General features: G+C 42.8%; 1 protein-coding gene across 7 annotated transcripts in view; it reads left to right on the top strand.

Moving 5' to 3' along the window:
* Nucleotides 1–20,225, top strand: part of SKAP1 (src kinase associated phosphoprotein 1) — a 304,258-nt gene that overhangs the window by 76,501 nt on the left and 207,532 nt on the right. For all 7 annotated transcript variants that reach the window (XM_008271352.5, XM_070060822.2, XM_089318110.1 and 4 more), the window contains exon 4: nt 11,092–11,193. In XM_008271352.5, coding sequence (XP_008269574.2) covers nt 11,092–11,193 — 102 coding nt within the window. The remainder of the gene's footprint in view (nt 1–11,091; nt 11,194–20,225) is intronic.

The following is a 20,225-nucleotide window of genomic DNA, read 5'->3' as shown; positions in this document are numbered from 1 at the left end:
TGCATAGTCTTTTTTTTCCATAATACATATTCTCCACAAACTTTCTGAAGACTCATTTTACAGATAGGTGTAGTGAGTTGACTTATCACTTTAGGTGGATTTAAAAATAATATTAAAATAAGATTTTATGCATTAGAGGGAGAAAGGCAGAGACAGAGAGCTCTCTAATGGTTCACTCCCCCAAATATTTGCAATGGCAGGGCTGGGCTAAGGAACTCAGTCCAGATTTTCCATATGTGTGGCAGGAGCCAAATTACTTTTTTTTTTTTTAAGATTGATTTATTTATTTGAAAGTCAGAATTACAGGGAGAGATAGAGAGATCTCCCATCTGCTGGTTCACTCCCCACATGGCCACAATGGTCAGTGCTGAGCCAGGCCAAAGCCAGGAGCCAGGAGCTTCCTCTGGATCTCCCATATGGGTGCAGGGGCCCAAGCACTTGGGCCATCTTCCGCTGCTTTCCCAGGTGCATTAGCAGAGTGCTGGATGGGAAGTGGGGCAGTCGGGACTCAAGCCAGTGCCCCTGTGGTATGCCGACATGCCACAGCACCAGTCCAAAGCTCAATTACTTGAGCCACCACCAGTGCCTCCCAGGCTCAAACCAGCAAGAAGTTGCAGTCAGGAGCCAGAGGCAGATGCTGCACCCCAGCATTCTGATGTACGATACATATCAGAATGCCCCTAAAATAAAATCTAAAAATAATGAAAAGTGCTGTAATACCCATGATAACTGATAATATTTTCTTGCCTCTCTTGGTCTTTCTTTGTACATATGCTAATTAAAAGTTAACAGAACCTCTGATTTTTGTCTTCATCTAGATGGCAAAGGGCACTAAAGTAACTGGTAAGTGACTGCTCTAGGTTTATTTAATCAGACTGCGGGAATTTTGTTGGAAAACACACTTATAAATTATTCCTCTTGAACAGTATTATGCCTGAACCAATGCAGAAAATCAGTTAATGAGTGCAGCCTCTGACAGAAATTTGGTATAAGTATCTCTGCCTCTAACAAATTTACATGTTTTGAATACAAAACATTGAGAGCAAAGAATGGATACTTTGAATGCGAACCTTTCTGGTTCTTCTGCTTAAAACCCTTTTGTCAATAGCCTAAGCCTTCTGGCTTGAGACCTGGAGAATTTGCTTGGTATCTGGAGGCTGACTAACGCGGTAGGCATACCCACTCCTATCAGGAAGTATGAATTTTTCATTATATTTCTCATCAACACTTAGTTCTCCCAGAGCCTGTCTATCACAGTGGCTGAGGTATCACTAGCAGGAAGAGCACTGCCGGGGGATTTACCTGATGTGTCAAGTGAAGTCTCAGTTGCTCCTGACGCTTTGGAGGCATTAAAGAACCACCTTTCGAAGCCTCTGTCCCTGTCAGCTGATGTGAACACAGCATATGCTGACCACTCTGAACAATCCTTAATAATGATTCATCTCTGAAAGATTTTTTCTCCTTTTATTAAAAAATCTATTCCTTATCTTTTTTTTTAATTTATTATTTGAAAGGCAGAGTGATAGTAATAGAGACATAGAGACAGATCTTCTGTTCACTGGCTTACTCCCCAATTGGCCACAAAGGCTGGGGCTGAGCTAAGCCAAAACCAGGGGCTTGCAACTCTATCCAGGTCTCCCACAAGGGTAGCAGGGGCTCAGCACTTGGGCCATCCTCCACTGCGTTCCCAGGCACTTTAGTAGGGAGCTGGATCAGAAGCAGAACAGCTGGGACTCTAATTGGCACTCTGGGGTGCTGGCATTGCAGGCGATGCTTAGCCCACCGCACCACCACTCCAGCCCTGAAAGATATTTTGTTAAACTTAAAAGTGATACCACTTACTATTAAGATTTCTACACTTGTATTAGTGATGCCAGAATAAAATAAGGAAAAATAAATTTAAAAAATGAGATACTCTTTGTGAAACTTTTGTTCCAAAGGACCAGACATTGAACTGAATTGTGGACAAGGAGAAGTTTTTGCTGCCGATAAAAGTGTCCCATATGTGTTGTCGCGTTTGTGAACGGGAATCTCTGGGGTTGGATGTGGCAGGGACGGCCAAGTCTCGTCATCCTGTGCCATTGCAGCTTTTAGTGCTGTTGGAGGTCTCTGCTACAAAGAAAACTCATCCTGTCCTCAGTACGCTGTAGACAGGCTCCCCTTGTCAGGCCTGCTAATCTTACTATAATCCAGTCTACTCTTTACCATGTATTGATTTTTTTTAAAGATTTATTTATTTATTTGGAAGGCAGAGTTACAGAGAGAGGCAGAGAGAGAAAGAGAGAGAGATTTTCCATCCAGTGGTTCACTCTCCAAGTGACTGCAGTGGCCAGGGCTGGGCCAGGTTGAAACCAGGAGCCTGGAGCTTCTTCCAGGCTCCCAAGTGGGTGTGGCTTAACTGGCTATACCACAACACCAACCCCCATTGTCTTATTTTATTTTGGAAATATCATTCTTCTTTGGTAGATGATTTCAGGATCCAACAAGCCTTATAATTTCTCTCAGCAAGTTTCTTAAGGAATGTTGGTATATCAGTTGGGTCATAACAGAGCCTAGAGTACTTCAGGATTAGAAATGGGTGCTAGGGCCTGCATTGTGGTGTAACCAGTTAAACCACCACTTGCAGCACTGGCATCCTACGTGGGCGCCAGGTGGAGTCCTGGCTGCTCCACTTCTGATTAAGTTCCTTGCTAATGAGCCTGGGAAAGCAGCAGAAATGGACCAAGTCCATGGACCCCTGTACCCACATGGGAGAACTGGATGAAGCTCCTGGCTCATTTGGGGAGTGAACCAGCAGATGGAAGATCCCTCTCTCCAACTCTCTCTCGCTTTCTCTATCGCTCTGCCATTCAAATAAATAAATCTTGGGAGAAAAAGTCTTTTATTTTTAAAAAAAGACATGGTGCTAAGGTCTACTGCAAATTGTTTTTTTTGGGTGAAAGGAAATGAAAAGGTATGAAGAGAGGAAGGTAACCAGTAGTACTGAAACTGCCACATTTATGTGGTATTATGGCTTTTTCAAAGGATTTTCCTGCTCTGAGACTGAAAGCATGGTGGTGCCAGAAAGAAATACTTTTTTTTTTTTTTTTGGACAGGTAGAGTTATAGACAGTGAGAGACAGAGAGACAGAGAGAAAGGTCTTCTTTCTGTTGGTTCACCCCCCAAATGGCTGCTATGGTCAGCGCACTACACCGATCCGAAGCCAGGAGCCAGGTACTTCTTCCTGGTCTCCCATGCAGGTGCAGGGCCCAAGCACTTGGGCCATCCTCCACTGCCTTTCCAGGCCATAGCAGAGAGCTGGACTGGAAGAGGAGCAACCGGGACAGAATCCAGCGCCCCAACCAGGATTAGAACACTGGGTGCCAGCGCTGCAGGCAGAGGATTAGCCATGTTAGCCGCGGTGCCGACCAAGAAATGCATTTTTAAAAAAGATTATTTGCTTGAAAGACAGAGAGAGAAAGAGGTCTTCCATCCGCTGATTCACTCCCCAAATGGCTGCAATGGGTGGAGCTGTGATGATCCAGGGCCAGGAGCCAGGAGCCAGGAGCTTCTTCCAGGTCTCCCACGTGGGTGCAGGGGCCCAAACACTTGGGCCATCTTCTGCTTTCCCAGGCCATAGCAGAGAGCTGGATCAGAAGTGGAGCATCTGGGACACTAGCTAGTGCCCATGTGGGATGCCAGCACTGCAGGTGGCAGCTTTACCCACTAAGCCGTAGCACCAGCCCCAGAAATGCATTCTTTAACCATGCCAAGTCAAGGCTATATTTAAGGGTGGAACATGTTGGTCCACTTTCTGTGAAGCAGGGTCAACATACCTAGGACCCAACAGAATCAAACTGAAAACACTGGGAAAAATTTGATGTGTTGATTTAACTAAGCCCCAAGTCATTGTATTAAATTTTGCAAGCACGAAATTCATGCCACAAAGTGATTTTTTTTTTTTTAATTTATTTGACAGAGTTAGACAGTGAAAGAGAGAGACAGAGAGAAAGGTCTTCCTTCCGTTGGTTCACCCCCCAAATGGCCGCCATGGCTGGAGCTACGCCGATCTGAAGCCAGGAGCCAGCTGCTTCTCCTGGTCTCCCATGCGGGTGCAGGGCCCAGGCACTTGGGCCATCCTCCACTGCCTTCCCGGGCCACAGCAGAGAGCTGGACTGGAAAAGGGGCAACCCGGACAGAATCCGGCACCCCGACCGGGGACTAGAACCTAGGGTGCCGACGCCACAGGCGGAGGATTAGCCTAGTGAGCCACAGCACCAGCCCAACAAAGTGATATTGTAAACACCACAACAACAGTACTACTGCAGTAAGTTTGAACTGTGGATTTAACTCCTTCCTTATTGACCAAATCATTGGCCGCATTTGGCCTTGTATGTTAGTTCCATATCTAATGTGACTACTGTTCCTACTAATAATAATGATTTATACTTTTGATTATAGATTTACTTTACTGAAGTAAAGAAACACTAACAGCACCTCCCATAAATTCAAGCTGTTGGCTGTCATTCAACATGCTTTGCCTTTGAATAATGATTGTGATTATGAAGCGTGCAGATTTGGAGACTCCACAGCTCAGTGGATTAGAACAAGAGCTTGGTAATCAGACAAGGTGGAGTCCATACTTGGCTGTGTCATGTATGAGTCATTTATACAATTTTGGGTAACTTAATTAGTCTCTGTGTCTCAATATCTTTACCTGCATCTTTGGCATAATAATATATCACAAGATTGTTCTGAGGATTAGTTGAAATAATACATGAAGAGCCTTCACCCAAAAACAAATTATTAAATATTATTATTATTATATCTGACTTTCTCCTGTGAGTCAACACAAGCTGGAAATTTAGTCGAATAGCTTTATGAGAATTACAGACTCAGAGTGGACCAAAGAAAACAGCGCTGTGAACCAGTGAGTCCAGGTTTTGATGGCCTCGTTGACTCAGGATCAGTGCATTTGCTTTATAATGTATTTATCCATATACTACCAGTTACAAAGGTTTGCATGTTTTGAATTGTCAAAATCTCATTACTATTGAAAATATCCAACTCAGCAGGTTCCATTTTAGTAGCAGTTGAACAATAACAGTGGTGGATGGAATGTGTTAGTGTAAAGCCGGAATGAGCACTGACAGGCTGTGGTTTGCTTTATGAAGTGTGCGTTGTCACATAGACAATTATCTGGTTTATATTTGTTGCTGCCAGCCTTCCAGTTTGTTAATATCTAGAATTTGTGCCTTTCTGTGGAATCTAAGAAGGGTTAAAAATTCAGCATTTTCTGGAAGGAAGTGAGGGAAAGGAACAGAAGAGTTCACATGTTAGCCACTTTTTTCCCTTATTATTATTTTTTCCTTTAAGAACTAGAATGATGCTGCACGCTGCAGCTCGCCCTACTGGTCAAAGTGAAAAACTGCACCACAAAGAATCATTTTCTGGAGAGGCAAAGGAAAATAGAACTTTCCTGTTGACTCCCATCAGCATTTCTCTGTCCAGCCCACCACCGATGCTATGCTACTCTTTGGGCTGTTGGACTTACATGTGTTGTTGTAGTGATTTTACTATGAATGTCCAATTCATTTATTTGCATTTCTGATCATTTAGACTGTGCCACTCTCCTCAAATGTCCCTAAAGGCATTTAAGAAATCTGTTGTTACATGATTATATAATTAGCAAACAGTGCCCCAAAACTGAAAACTTTGCCTTAGGATCAACTTATGTCTTGTGCATTCAAGATCTAGTTGGAGCAACTTTTTAAAAGATTGATAAATGGAAACCTTCTTTACCTGCCTATCATTTGTTCTGTAGACTTAATGACATTCAGCACTGTTACACTGACTGCCAGGGCCTTGAGGGGAAAAAGGAATATTTATACGCAGTTATGGATAGATGCAGAGTTGGGGGAGAGATGGTCCGGAAGTCAGACTGTGTAGCACAGAGAAGAATTTGAGACCTTCACCATACGTGGATTAATCACAAGAACTAACCACGCAAATCCAAATGGATATTTAAAAATCAGTGAAGCCTCTAAGATATTCTGTGGGAAACACCATACACTCTCTAATGTATGAGTCTGTGCAAAATGGTGTGTAATTTATAATGGACCTATTGGTAGGACTTCAGCTATGGAGCTGCAAACATGCTCTAGAATATATTTACACAGGAGTAACGGTTCACATATATGGCAGTGTCTGCACTCACCACCTTTCACTGCTGTTAGATTCAGTATCTTAGGTGAATGGTTATAATAAGGAGTAATAAGGTGCAGTTTTGCCATTATTGCTGAAGTTCAGCTTTGGGAACTACATTACTCTTAAATTGGCCCATGAAAATCGGGCAATATTGATGCTATCAAGCATGAAAAGTAGCTGGATTTGGATCAAGGACCTTTATTTATAGCATTCTAGTGATGATTTATTACAGAGGCAGCTGGGTGTCTCCTGGTTCTTAAATATCAAACAAAGTAGCAAATCATGATTTTATATTAGTTTCAGTTTTCGTATGTTATCCAAAGATACCCACTGAAATAATGGCAAACTCTAGAAAGTTTTTAACCATACCACATAGACAATTGGGTGCAGTGCATATGAATAGTCTTTAGAATATAGCTCACAACTAATTAGAACATAACAGTAGCATTAAAAACGCTGAGACTTTATGTACTAAATGAACGAACATATATGTAGGGTCTTCAGAAAGTTTATGGAAAATGTGTATTATGAAAAAACCATGCATGAACTTCAAAAAAATTCTTTGTGCCAAAACGAACTTAGCTTTTAACTCCATTTCTTAGAAAAAAATTATTTGTTTATTCAAGAGGGAGAGTTATAGACAGAGAGGGACAGAGATCTTCCATCTGCTAGTTCACTCCCTAAATGGCCACAACGGCCAGAGCTGGGCTGATCCGAAGCTAGGAGCTTCTTCTGGGTCTCCCATACAGGTGCAGGGGCCCAAGAACTTGGGCCATTTTCTACTGCTTTCCCAGGCCATAGCAGAGAGCTGGACCGGAAGAGGAGCAGCTGGGACACAAAGCAATACCCAAATGGGATGCTGGCACTGTAGGCAGAGGCTTAACCTATTATGCCTTAGCGCCGGCCCCTTAACTCCATTTTTCCATGAACATTTTGAAGTCCCTTCATATTGATATATTTTACTTGTTATTTGTTTGATCATATTTGTGATTTTTAATGCTTCAACTATTTTGTCGTTTTTCATTTCATCAGAGAAACGTAAATGGGGTCCATTTTTGTCCTACACAGTGCCTGGCAGTGCAGGTCTGTGTGAGTTCATTCTGAGTCAGATAGTTACAAAGGGCTCATCATCATGGTTCATTTTTTCCCCCGTTTTATTTGGAATTGAATTAGTAAATGTAAGTTTTGAGCAGTTTAATTCACGTCTCCATAAAGTTTATGGAGCAGCAACAGCTGGTTGAGTTTGTGGTGGAAAAAGCCAACTTCTAGTGGCCAAGCTATTGTTTCAGAATGAAGGGGGAAACTCATTAACTGTTAATGAAAACGCAGGGAATAAAAACAAACAGCACAGAAACCCTGGCAACTAATTACCTAACACCTGACACAAAGCTGCTTTATCTTTCTGTTCCAACCCTCAGAAATCCCCAACTTATCACTCTATGGAGCGTGAATGAAATTGAGTTTGACTCTGAGAAAAGAACAATAGAGAAATCGTCCCGCTTATGGGCCCCTCAGCACGATGCTTTGGAGGAGAACCTGCCACCAGATACACCAGGAGTGTATCTAGCATCCCGCTCTTACGACATTTAGGATGGAAGAGCAAATTACCAGCTAATAGCAGGTGAACCCTTGATATAGTTCCCCCAGATCTTGTTTAGAAGTACAGAGAGAAAGGACTGAGGGGAGCAGATGTGATTAATGGAGATATGGTGTGTTAGAATATATATCTGTATAGAAATGTATTGATTCCAAGCAGGCTGCAGCGGGAAAGTGTGTCTCCAGTGGCAAGGGGTCTTGCCGGTGAGAGAGCCACTCTGAGCAGACAGAGTTCTAAGCCCTAATTGTGGAGCCGCTGAGTGGAAATGCCTGTCACTATAGCTTGTGATCATTTATGTCTGATCCCACCGGGCTGCAGTCGTGGCCACTTGGACCTGTGATTGTCAGAGCTACAGATGAATCCACAGAACACATGCAGTTATGTTTTAAGGAAAAATGATGTTCTAAACTTAAATCCAAAATGACCACAGTAATTGCTGGTTCTTCTATAAAACTTGTCACCCATGCATCTTGAGTAGTTGTAATCATTCTAATTACACGGGAGTATCTATTTATGTAGTGTTATAGGCTAGTATCGGTGTGTGCTCAAGGGAGTTGGGCCACTTGATATGTCATAAAAATGCTTATAACAACATCTCCATCATCAGGAGCTAATCGTGCTTGAGTTGAAGCGTATTTTTAAGTGTTTTCCCCATGACAACCATTTGTAGTATTCACCCAGGCCCTGTTCTGCCACACTGAGTTGTAGACCTTGGTTACAGCAAATTCTACAGAGGTACAGGCTCGCGTTTGGCACAGGGATGGCTGTTGGAGCCCATCTTAGATAGCTGTACCCAGAAGCCATAGGAATCACATGGAAGTGGCTTTTCCATTTCAAGTTAGTAAAGCAAGCGCTGAATCCAGGCACTGTTTTGGGGGAGACTTTACAAACAGAAGCTGTAAATGCAATGAGATATCCTGGATTGCATTTTGGAACAACAACAAAAATGGGAAAAGTGGTGAAATCCAAATACAGTCTAGTTGAGTTTATCATGGTGCACCAGTGCTAATTTCTTGGTTGTAGCAGATGTACCATGGTGATGGAGGAAGTTATCAGTAGGGAATAGGGTGAAGGGTATATAGGAGCCCTCTGTTCTGTCTTTACAACACTTAATATAACCTAAAATTCTTCCAAAATAAAAAGAAATTCACCAAAAACAACACAACAAAAGCCCCCCCCCCCTTTTTTTTTGACAGGCAGAGTGGACAATGAGAGAGAGAGACAGAGGGAAAGGTCTTTCTTTACCATTGGTTCACCCTCCAATGACCGCCACGGCAGGTGCACCGAGCTGATCCGAAGCCAGGAGCCAAGTGCATCTCCTGGTCTCTGGTGCGGGTGCAGGACCCAAGGACTTGGGCCATCCTCCACTGCACTCCCGGGCCACAGCAGAGAGCTGGACTGGAAAAGGGGCAACCGGGATAGAATCCGGCGCCCCGACCGGGACTAGAACCCAGTGTGCTGACGCCGCAGGTGGAGGATTAGCCTATTGAGCCGCGGTGCCAGCCCTGGTCTGTGTATTTTTTAAAAGCTTACAATGCTACTGGCATGTGTAAGAGTGGGTTCTTTTCTTTGATGGTAGATCTGTCAGCTCTCTGAAGCAAGTGGAAGACTTTGTGTCCAGAATGACAGCTAATAAATGATGTTCAGTACATTCTGCAAATGTGCACTTTGGCTTGGCACCCTCAACTACACCCACCTCTTTTTTAAGGATTTTGATGTGACTCAAAATAAAAAGTCCTTCTAGCCTTGTAGGTCACTTTCAGGTTACCAGTCAGGTGATCTGTTTAGCTCATGATAAGATTTTTGTGCATTTGTGGTGTTGTACAATATGAACATTTTAACCCTCAGTCCAGTATTTGAGAAATTTTCTGGTTGTGATGGTAATTACACAGTGATGCTTTAAACACGACTATTAAGCTTTGCATCCTGATCAGTAAACTCATAAAGGAGAACATTTTTTTCTGGTTTTCTCCAGCAACTGTTGCATGGGGTGTTTAAAATTTTTGCTCTTCTTTTCCACAATAAGCTGTCTGGTCTATTTCTAAAGTTCCACGTCTGCAGGTGTTCAGCTCAGAAATGCACATGGACCATGGAGCTTTCGAAGAAGACTCCAGATCTGATCGTCTGTGCAGGAAGAGAAGGCCACGGCCATTCTCTTTCTCATTTTATATCCTCCCCATCCTTCCGGCTTAATTGTAGGAAATAAACCTTTAAAGTGAGGCAATACAGATTCTATGTAGGCTGTTTGGTTTCACTGCTCCCTAGTTGAAATCCAGGGCCAAAACTCTACAGTGTTGACTGAGATTAGCACTGGTGATTTCCTTTGGAAATTAGTATTGGAGATAATATTAAATTCAGTTGAAAATCTCCTTTTCATGCTTGTGAAATGAACTAAGCAGCTGTTGGTGTCCGTTTATCAGCAGACTGTACCTCTGTTTGGGGGATTTTAAGGAAAGCCATTTGCAGTGCAGAGCCTTTTCTTCCGCTCCGAATGAGCTAACATCTTCCTTCTGAACCTTTTAACGTATCATAATAGCATTGGCCACTTCTACAAAATACAATCCAATGTAGGTTGAAAACACCCAGAAGGGATTAGCATTGTTTTAATTGCATAATTCAGTATTGTGTATACATTACCTTTTATCAAAGTCATTTTACAGAACAAATATTACCTTCTTAGGGCTTTTAGAATTCCTAAGAGGTTGGTTGCCTGGGCTGTAAACCAGAATTACAAAGAGAGAACTTTATTAGGGTTGCAAAACAAGTCGTGATTTAAATAGGAATAGAAGCCAGCCCAGTTGAGGTTCTCCCTCTATTTTTAACTTCTCTTATTTTTCAGAGGAGGAAAGAATATTGACCTTGCTACATTCGCTTGTGTATAGGAGGTTAACCCTTTGTGTCATTCCTTCTGTTTCATTGGGAGCTATAAGCAGGCACTCAGGGTGGAGGTTGTCATTCATGGAGATGTAGTATAGATGAACACAAATTCACATAACTCTGTTGTCATGGCGAGTGTAAGGGGGACATTTCCCTCTGGTAGCAAGAGATCTTCCTGCTCCAAGCCACAGTGCCCAAGTTCTAGTGGAGTTATTTTAGTGGAAAAGTCCCCATCCAGTTAAGTTGGTTCCTGAACTTACTCATCTGTTTCTCACACAGTAGTGGGTGTTGGCCATGTTCATCAGGTAAAAGACATCCTTGCATGTGTGTGTGTGTTTTCAGGTGTGTGTACATGTGTGTGTGAGTTTGTGTGTGTGTGTGCCTTTCTGAAAATGCTCAGAGGTGACCCTGCTTTCCTTTCTGTCTCTCAGGAGGAGACCTGGCACAGGACAGCTCTGATGATAACCAGAGTGGATCCCGTGGTGCGTCATTCCCTGCAGACGTGCCCTTTTTGTCAGACTATCGGGATGAGGGTGAGTATCCCAGTCCTGGATCTGGGGTGATGACTCCATTTTGTTGCCTCTCGTCCTGACTTCTTTGTCTTTGGTCATTTTGTGTCTAGCAGCCTTCAGTGGGTAGTCTCTGCACTGGTAATCACTGGCTTGCATAGAACAAACTGTTCATTTGGTTGTGGTGCTGATCCTTCTGGGTAATTCAATACTTCTGAAGTTCATGTATTTCGGGAAACACTAGTTCCATCTTGCAGCATGAAAGCATCATTATTGATCTTTTCACAAAAACAGTAGCTCAAAAGCTACGAGGGCATTTTAAGATCGTGGGGTATAGGCTCTATCCTTTTGGATTTATTAGCTTCACTAAATAGCATGAGAATTGGAGCTTTCATTTAATGATTATTGGATTATTAATTTATTGTGGATCATTGGAGACCCTTAAGCTCATCATATCATAATGAGACAGCATTTCACCTGTGCCTCTGACGTACCCTTGACTATGTTAGTGTTGTTCAAGGAGAAGGGGAAGCCACAGAACCACAATGCAGATCTTCCTGGAGCATTAGTGTTACTTGAAGATTTGGGAAGGAGAGGAGTTAAATAACTAAGTGGTTATGAATAGTATTTTTATATTAAAAATGCAGTGGCATGTAATAGAACAGAATGCAAACTATACAGTAACTTCTAAGATGAGATACATGAATACAAAGACTTTGGCCTGGTGGTTGCCAGCGTCTGGCTCAAGCTCGGATTTCCCCAGGGTGGGTGGTTGCTGTGCCTCTCCCGGCATCTGGTCACTCAAGCAGAAGGCTTGATCATCACCGACACACACACCTTTCTTATCAGAGTCTCTCTTGTGCCTCTCCAGTTGGGGAAGAAAGTGGAGATGCTGCTAAGCTGGACATTGAATTGAAAACATACGATTCACTTAGGGACTGGGAATAGCGTGATAAATTATCCCTTATTTCTCTTTATTACTCTGTCCTCTTTCCATTTCTTTTTCTTCCAAATTTCAAGAGTTCATAATCCCTATTTTCCCCTCTGTTCTTATTTTCTCTGTTAATTCTTTTCGTTAGCCCTTTTGGTGGTCAGTATTGTCTCTGTTTCATTGAATCAATAACCCCCACATCAGAACCACGAGTTGAATCACACAGAAAGGTTTTGTTTCTTGAGCTTTGTGTACTAGCCAGTTGGTAATTCCAGTGCTTTAAAACTTGAGGCTTTAATGTAAGATCTGTATGTAGGTGCAGGTATTACACTAAAAACATTGTTCAGATTAAAGCTTAATAATTACACTGGTAGCTGATTAATCATTGAAGAAAATTAACAGTGCAAAACATGAAGAAACCGAGTTTTCATTTGTTTTTGATTAATCTAATGCTTGGCAGAATTAGAACAATGGTGCCTCATTAATCCATAGGTCACTTATTTGGTATTTCCCACTTACCCAAATGCAACTGAGAGCACAATGAATAAGCCCCAAAGATCTCCAAGTGGACAAAAACGTTACCAAAACCTGACTTACCATTTCTGTACCTCGTTCCTGGGAGGGCCCCTGATGCCTTCACTGGGGAGCCCTCTTCTCACAGCTTTCCAGCCACTATCATGCTTTGGTTTGCCAGCTCACAGTAAGGTAAACCCACAGATGGAAGAAGGGTGGTTGTAAAGGCATCCATGAACAAAAAACATGGAGGTAAGGAGCTGGAAAAGAGCTAGTTTGCCCATAGCACAAAATCTATAAATAAAACTTGTGTAGGGATTCAAAAAATATATAGCAGTCTGGGGCCATTTGTGTTGTAGAGAGAAATGGTTCAAACTCTCCCCTAAGAGCTCAGCATCTCAGTAAGTTAAACCTTTTCAAAGCTAGCATTTATTGAGCACTCCCTGTGTTCTCAGCACTTTGCATAGATTATCATTTAATCCTCAGAGGTAGGTAGTAGGGTTGTCCTCATTGTGTAGCCCCCAGGAGGGTTGTTACCAGAGGTCACATCGCTAGGAGTGGCAATGCCAGCACTTACACCTATGCAGCTTCGTTCCAGAACCTCTGTCTTTTTTTTGAAAGCAGAGGGAGAGAGAGTTCTTCCATCCACTGGTTCACTCCCCAAATGGAGGCAATGGCTGGAGCTCTGCCGATCTGAAGCCAGGAACCAGGAGCTTCTTCTAGTTCTCCCACGTGGGTGCAGGGGCCCAAGCATTTGGGCCATCTTCTACTGCTTTCCTAGGCCATAGCAGAGAGCTGGATCAAAAGTGGAGCAGCTGGAAGTAGAACCGGCACCCATGTGGGATGCCGGCACTGCAGGTGGGGGCTTTACCTGCTACACCACAGCGCTGGCCCCAGAACCTCTTTTCTTAAGCACCCTACTGCCCTCACCACTCTCCTTCATGTGAGTCATCAAAGCAAACGGACTCATATTCCTGCCATTTTGGTGGAGACTATGCAGATACAATAGCATGTTTAAAAAGATATACGTTAAAGCAGTTGAAATTTTTTAAGGTGTTGAAAAGATAAATCTAGCATCTGGAGAATTCTACATTGGATAACAGTTCCAAGAGTTAATTGTGGGCTGGCGCCGTGGCTCAATAGGCTAATCCTCCGCCTGTGGCGCCAGCACCCTGGGTTCTAGTCCCACTTGGGGTGCTGGATTCTGTCCCGGTCACTCCTCTTCCAGGCCAGCTCTCTGCTATGGCCCGGGAGTGCTGTGGAGGATGGTCCAGGTCCTTGGGCCCTGCACCCACATGGGAGACCAGGAGAAGCACCTGGCTCCTGGCTTCAGATCAGCGCGGTGCGCCGGACACAGTGGCCACTTGGGGGTGAACCAACAGAAAAGGAAGACCTTTCTCTCTGTCTCTACTTCTCTCACTGTCTATTCTGCCTGTCAAAAAAAAAAAAAAGTTAATTATATTAGTAATATTAACTCTTAATAGATTTTTTGTTTTAGTCCTATGCACAAAAGTTAAAAGAATTCCCCAAGTGCTACAGTCAATGGTAGAGGTAGGATTAGATCCAGTTATGTGTTAGAAGCTTGATTGTAAGGTGATGTAATAATGTTTAAATATGAGTTTCCTGAGTGGCCCATGTATAACAGGCACTATAAATGTTTGTTTCCCTCCCTTGAAGTTTAAGGATATATAAATTTCCTGTGAAATCGGAGAGAGGGCTATAAAGGTGCTAAAATTTTGTGCAGACTTTATTTATATCCTGGTTAATTAGACTTCAGCATCAGAGAAACTTGAGGGATGTGCCACATAGTCATTATGTTAACAAATACTTCCATAGAGATTCCAAGTCCCCATGTGCAGGCTGTAAGTGAGATATACAGAGAAAAAGCAGGCACAGCCCTGCCCTCGTGCAACTGACCCTCTCCCTGGGAAGCTCCCCCTTAATAAGCTGGAAAATGATCAAGTGCAAAGTCAGTGTCTTTTTTTTTTTTTTTTTTTTTTTTTTGGTGAAAAAGCTAAGGCTGTTCTCTAGGGAGGAAAGACACTGTCCTTTAACTCTCTTTGCAGTGACCGTTTCTTCAGGCATTTGGAAGTTTTATTAGAAAATATTAAAATATTTCAGTTGTGTTGTCCTCCACTCCCCACTGGAGCGGTGTCTTTCACTTAGTTATTAAAGGACACGAGGTTGGACCCATCCACCCATAACCTCAGGAATGAGAAACTGTAACCATGGTGCATGTCTTGTTTGGGTCAAGCTTTTGTGAAAACTACAAAGAGACTTGGAAAAATATAGAAACCTGACCAGGTGCACTGCAGAAAATGAAAACCAAGGTTACAGGCTAACCCATGCATGAAAACGAGAGCAGGCTACTACCTCATTACAATGCCTTCTTTCCCTTGGTAAACCCCATGTTCCAAGGCAGGCTGGAGCCTTGGGAGAAAGACTTGGAAACGCACAGCTCCATGGGGGGAGAAGGGGGAATGCACACTTGCGAATGAGGACCAGTGCTTAGATTTCTAGGCTAAAACTGCAGCTTCTGCTGTATTGCAGGGGAAGAAAATCAGAAGGGAAAACTGAGTACATTAACTGTACAAAAGCCAGACATCTGTGAAGCTCCAGATCTGATTGTTTTCAGTGTCCAAGATAGACGCTGGATTTTAATGCATCTCTAAACTTGTTTCGTTCGTATAATGAAGAACTCCTGTCTACATACTCTTCGTAAAAGATGGGTTGGGGAAAGTGATTGTGCAATAAACAGAGTATAGTGACTCCTTCTGGAAGAAAGAGAAAAAATACAACTATTTTAGAAGAAATCTAAAATCTGTAATAAGATATCATTTGTTAAGGATTACATTGCATTCTATTAAAGAAAGTGGGTGAATGGACATTGGAAAGAAGGGGGAATGTATTTAAAGCTAATTTTTTACATCAGGATGTCAAAGGTTGGGAAGGTTCTGATTCTCTAGCAAAATGAGGAAGAGAATTGGGAAGGTGAGGGCCTGTAACTGACTTTGGGGAATAACAATAATGAATGACTGAAGGGCTGATGGTTGATAAGCTTATTATATACTTGCTGATTTAAAAGAAATTACAAACCTATTACATACCAGTAGTGGCTGTTTCCTACTTCCTACCTCTTCTGAAAGATAAACTCAAAAATACACAGAATATTCTAGAAATAAGGAGAATTAGTTTTCCAGATTGTTATTTTTAACAGTGTTTGGACATTGCTTTCATTTTAGTTCTGGAATACAGGTTGATTTTAGATTTAAGATTATGAATAATAACATCTGCTTTTGTTGATCATTGTGGGTTTTTGTTTTTATAATAATGGCAAGAGGACATTCATTAGATCTGAGTGTATTTTAAACAGAACTCTTTTAGTACTGTGAAAGGGAAATGAAGGTTTAACTTACTGATTAGATGTTGGTGGCGAGAACTCAAGTTTGTCCTACGTGCTTCGTTGTGCCAGAGTTAGAATCGTGGGACCTGAGAGTGGAAAGGATGATGAGAGTTTTCTGTGGCTGATCTCATTCACTTCTCACACCAGCTGGGAGAGGAGAGTGCCGGCAGCCTCATTTTGCAGGGAGAGGTGAGGCTTAGAGAAATTAAGTGACGTGGCCAGGGACAACATAGCTAAGGCACCAGAGACCAGAGCCGCTGCCTTTGGAAGCGCTGCTCCGCTGGGCGGCGTCCTCCATTGAGGCTGCCCTTAGCGCCGCCCCTCGTTCTTCTTGTTCCCTTCTTTCCCCTGAACGTGATGTTGATTTTTAAAAAGAAATAGAGTCAGGGGCCAGCGCCGCGGCTCACTAGGCTAATCCTCCGCCTAGTGGCGCCGGCACCCAGGTTCTAGTCCCGGTTGGGGCGCCGGATTCTGTCCCGGTTGCCCCTCTTCCAGGCCAGCCCTCTGCTGTGGCCAGGGAGTGCAGTGGAGAAAGGCCCAAGTGCTTGGGCCCTGCACCCCATGGGAGACCAGGAAAAGCACCTGGCTCCTGGCTCCTGATCGGATCAGTGCGGTGCGCCGGCCGCAGCGCGCTGGCCGCGGCGGCCATTGGAGGGTGAACCAACGGCAAAGGAAGACCTTTCTCTGTGTCTCTCTCTCTCACTGTCCACTCTGCCTGTCAAAAAAAAAAAAAAAAAAAAAAGAGTCAGAGCTAAAAAGTATCCTCTAAATAGTACTTTAACAGCATGCCACAGAACCTGATATGTACCGCTCTCGCCATAATTCATAATCCTATCTGAAGTGTTTTGTCATTTCCTGTATGAGATCCCATCTCACCTCTGTGTTATTTAGGGATCTTTCTGAGCGTGTGTGTTTTTATTTTCATTACTTTTACTGTTTCTAAGAATTTTTTAACTTTTTTTTTTCTTATTGACTTCTAATTCTATTACATTATCATCTAAGAACGTACTCTATGTTGTTTTGATTCTTTGGACTTTGTTGAGGTTTCCTCTGGGGCCTAGAAATGATCACTCTGTGCTCATTTGCTACTTGCACTGCTGAAGTAGTTATTGAATGCACTCTTACTATTTTTATGTTTGTCAGCGGTATTCCTCAAATCTTCTCTGTCCCAGGTTTTCTTATTATCTGTTTATTGGATCGTGTCCGAGTCTCCAACTGGAGTTGTAGATTCATCTTTTTTTTTTTTTTTTCCATGTTTTGTTTTTAAGGTCGTATGATTTGGAACTTAAAGGAGGTCTAACAGTTTAAAAAGCTTTGCTCTTAGTGAGTTGCTGTTTACCCCCAGCGCATCACTGTGCAGTTGGTGTTGTCGTCCAGAGCTTTGGGAGTACCCCGAGAGAATACGTTGGTGTTGTCGTCCAGAGCTTTGGGAGTACCCCGAGAGAATACACTCAGCAAGTGTAAAAGCTGTTTCTTCCCCAGTCAGTGTGGGATCCCAGTCGTTGTGAGTTTGGGACCAGGCCTGCTTTTCGTGTATTAATTAAATTGTTTCACAGTGCGAATGCACTGTGCTTCTCACAGTGTTTACTGCGGTTGTGAGTTAATGGTGCTGGGATTAGCGGTAAATGACTTCATAGATCAGGGTAAATCTGAGGTAGAATTCTGCTGACAGCTTTGGAAGAGAAGTGCATATTTTAGGGCAGCTTTCCCTGGAATGTTAGAAATCTGTTGCCGTTGGTGCCAGTTTTACCCAGGACCCCGGCACCGGTGGAAGAATCAGTGGTCTAACAGGGGAGAGCCCCCGGCTACCTGCTCACTCCTGCTTTCTCTGCATGTGTTTTTCACAAATCACATCAAGTCTTTAGAGTGTTTAGTTCTTTGGCTTCTCTAACATGAAGATAAAGTGACTCAGTCTCTCTCCAGAGAGGTCTGTGAGTAAACACACATTCACACCTATGCACGTGCAAACAAGCATTTATCTCACTTTCTTTTTATTCTTAAGACAATTGTCAGTCAGCATTTTTGCTGGTAGGTAAATGGTATATTTTTCTTTAATAAAGGCACACGACTCCTGTCGACACTAATGGGAGTTATGTATATGTGTTCAGAGGTGCGCACGGTGGAGAAACACAAAACTATTTGCGTGTCTGTGTTTTGGGGGAGGCCGGAGAACAAATTCCACAATAAAACACACATTGAGATGAGCAGGGTGGATTTCTGAACAACTTTTGGGAGCTTCAGGTGAGTCCATCACGTTTCAGGTCATCAGGAGAAATTAAGAAGTACATGTTGTTGAGTTGACTGTGATAAGGGTAAGTAAACTGTCACCCAGGGCCGCAGTGGCCTCCTTCATGAAGATAAATGTCTTATTAGATCTAAGACATCATGTCGTTTATATAGTCTGGTATAAATCAGAGAAGAAGATGACAGACTGGGTTTCAAAGTTGACAGTAATTTATATAACTTAAACAAATGATTACCAAGGATTATACATGTTTTGTGAAGAATTAAAAAACAATAACAATTATCTGTGTATGAACAACCCATTTTTCATTCCTCAGCCCAGCACATTTGGCTGTGGGTGTGTGTGTAAGCTAGCTCCATCCTTCCATCCAGTGCTCAGTGAGGTGCTCTCTCAGGTGTTTGTTGTGGCATGTTTTCCATAATGTTTCTTGCAAATTTAACCCAAGTTTATACCTAAAATCATGAAGCTTTAGAACTAGAAGAGACTTGGCAATCACCTAATCTAATCTCTGTGATGCCCAAGAGGAAACAGAATTTCAGAGATGCTACAGGGGGCAGGTGTTTGGCTGAGCGGCTAGTCTGCTGCTCGGAACATCCACATCCCTTCTTAGAGCACCTGGGATCAGCCCAGATCCACTCCCAGTCTCAGCCTCTGTAACGCACACCCCGGGAGGCAGTAGTGATGACTCAAATGGCTGGGTTGCTGCCACTCACAAAGCAGGCCTGGGTGGAGTTCCTGACAGCTTTGGCCTGACCCAGCCCTAGACAATGGGGTTATTTGGTCAGTGAACCAGCAGAAGGGAGCGAGCGTTCCCTCTTGTTCCCTGTCTCCCCCTCTCTCCTTTTCTCTTTTTTTCCTCTCTCTCTGCTTTTCAAATAAGTAAAATATTTTTTTAGAATAATGAGGAGGCTAAATATCTCTGTCCTGTGGCTAACAAGAGACAGGGCCAGTGACACACTCAACAAACACGACGTCTTTGGGAGTGGCCTCTCCCAGCTCACACTCTGTCCCTCCTCTCCCCTGTGTGATCTCAGCCTGATCCTGACTCTTAAAACATTTCTCACAAGCTTCAGTTAGTGCATCTCTCTTGCCTACCTGCGTTCTTATCCATTTCCCAGGATAATTTGGGTACAATGCATGTCAAAGAATTTCAGAAGACTCCATAAACTTGAACAGTTATAGTTATGAATAAAATACAATAAGTTCCTTAATTGATTTGATCTAGAAGTAATCAGTTTTATTTTTTGGCTTTCTTGTCCATGTTATAGATTTTAATATACTGCAAATGAAGAGTTAGTTATTGAATACCTATAAGCAACAAACTTATTCAATCATGAGTTCCGAGGCTGTGTAGATAATGCAAAAGAGGAATAAGATGTGATTCTTTTCCTTAGCAAGAAAATAATGCAGTTGAAAAGAGAAGATTTAGACCTCACCACAAAGAACATCGTATATAACTGAGTACTGATGACTGGGGCCAGAGTTGGCAGAGAAGAGCAGTGGGTTGGATTTGCAGTAGTTCAGAAAAAAATGTTAAAATAATACTAAACCTGGGTTCTAGCCAATGTGGTTTTGAGAGTGTTTTCCAGACTGGAAGCATAAGTGAAAGTCCATTCTTTGAAAGGTCAAACATTGATTGAGCTTCCACTGTAATTCTTGTTGGAATGAGAGTGGCTGTTTTTAAGTGGAAACAGTTGATTTTTGAATGAGTGGCTTGGCAGACGAAGTGAAGTTTTTTCGTAATAATTTGAATAGTCTTTGTTTCCAAATTCTAAACTAGTCAGCGAGGTTAATGGTAATGTGATGTGATTATTGAAGATGTCTGTGCAGTTCAGTGGTGGCAAAAAGACCTGCAGTGTTTTGGTTGCTAATGTTGCACACACGTGCTTATACGCACATGCACACACACATGCAGGCACACTTCTGATTGCTATGTAAATCAGTCAGAGATGGAGGGGTTCTGT

Source organism: Oryctolagus cuniculus, chromosome 17 (assembly GCF_051225735.1).
Source record: "Oryctolagus cuniculus isolate XC-2025 breed Fujian yellow rabbit chromosome 17, ASM5122573v1, whole genome shotgun sequence".
NCBI classification, from domain to species: Eukaryota; Metazoa; Chordata; class Mammalia; order Lagomorpha; family Leporidae; genus Oryctolagus; species Oryctolagus cuniculus.
Note: the sequence above shows the minus strand (reverse complement) of the source record. Positions and strands in the feature narration are given on the sequence as shown.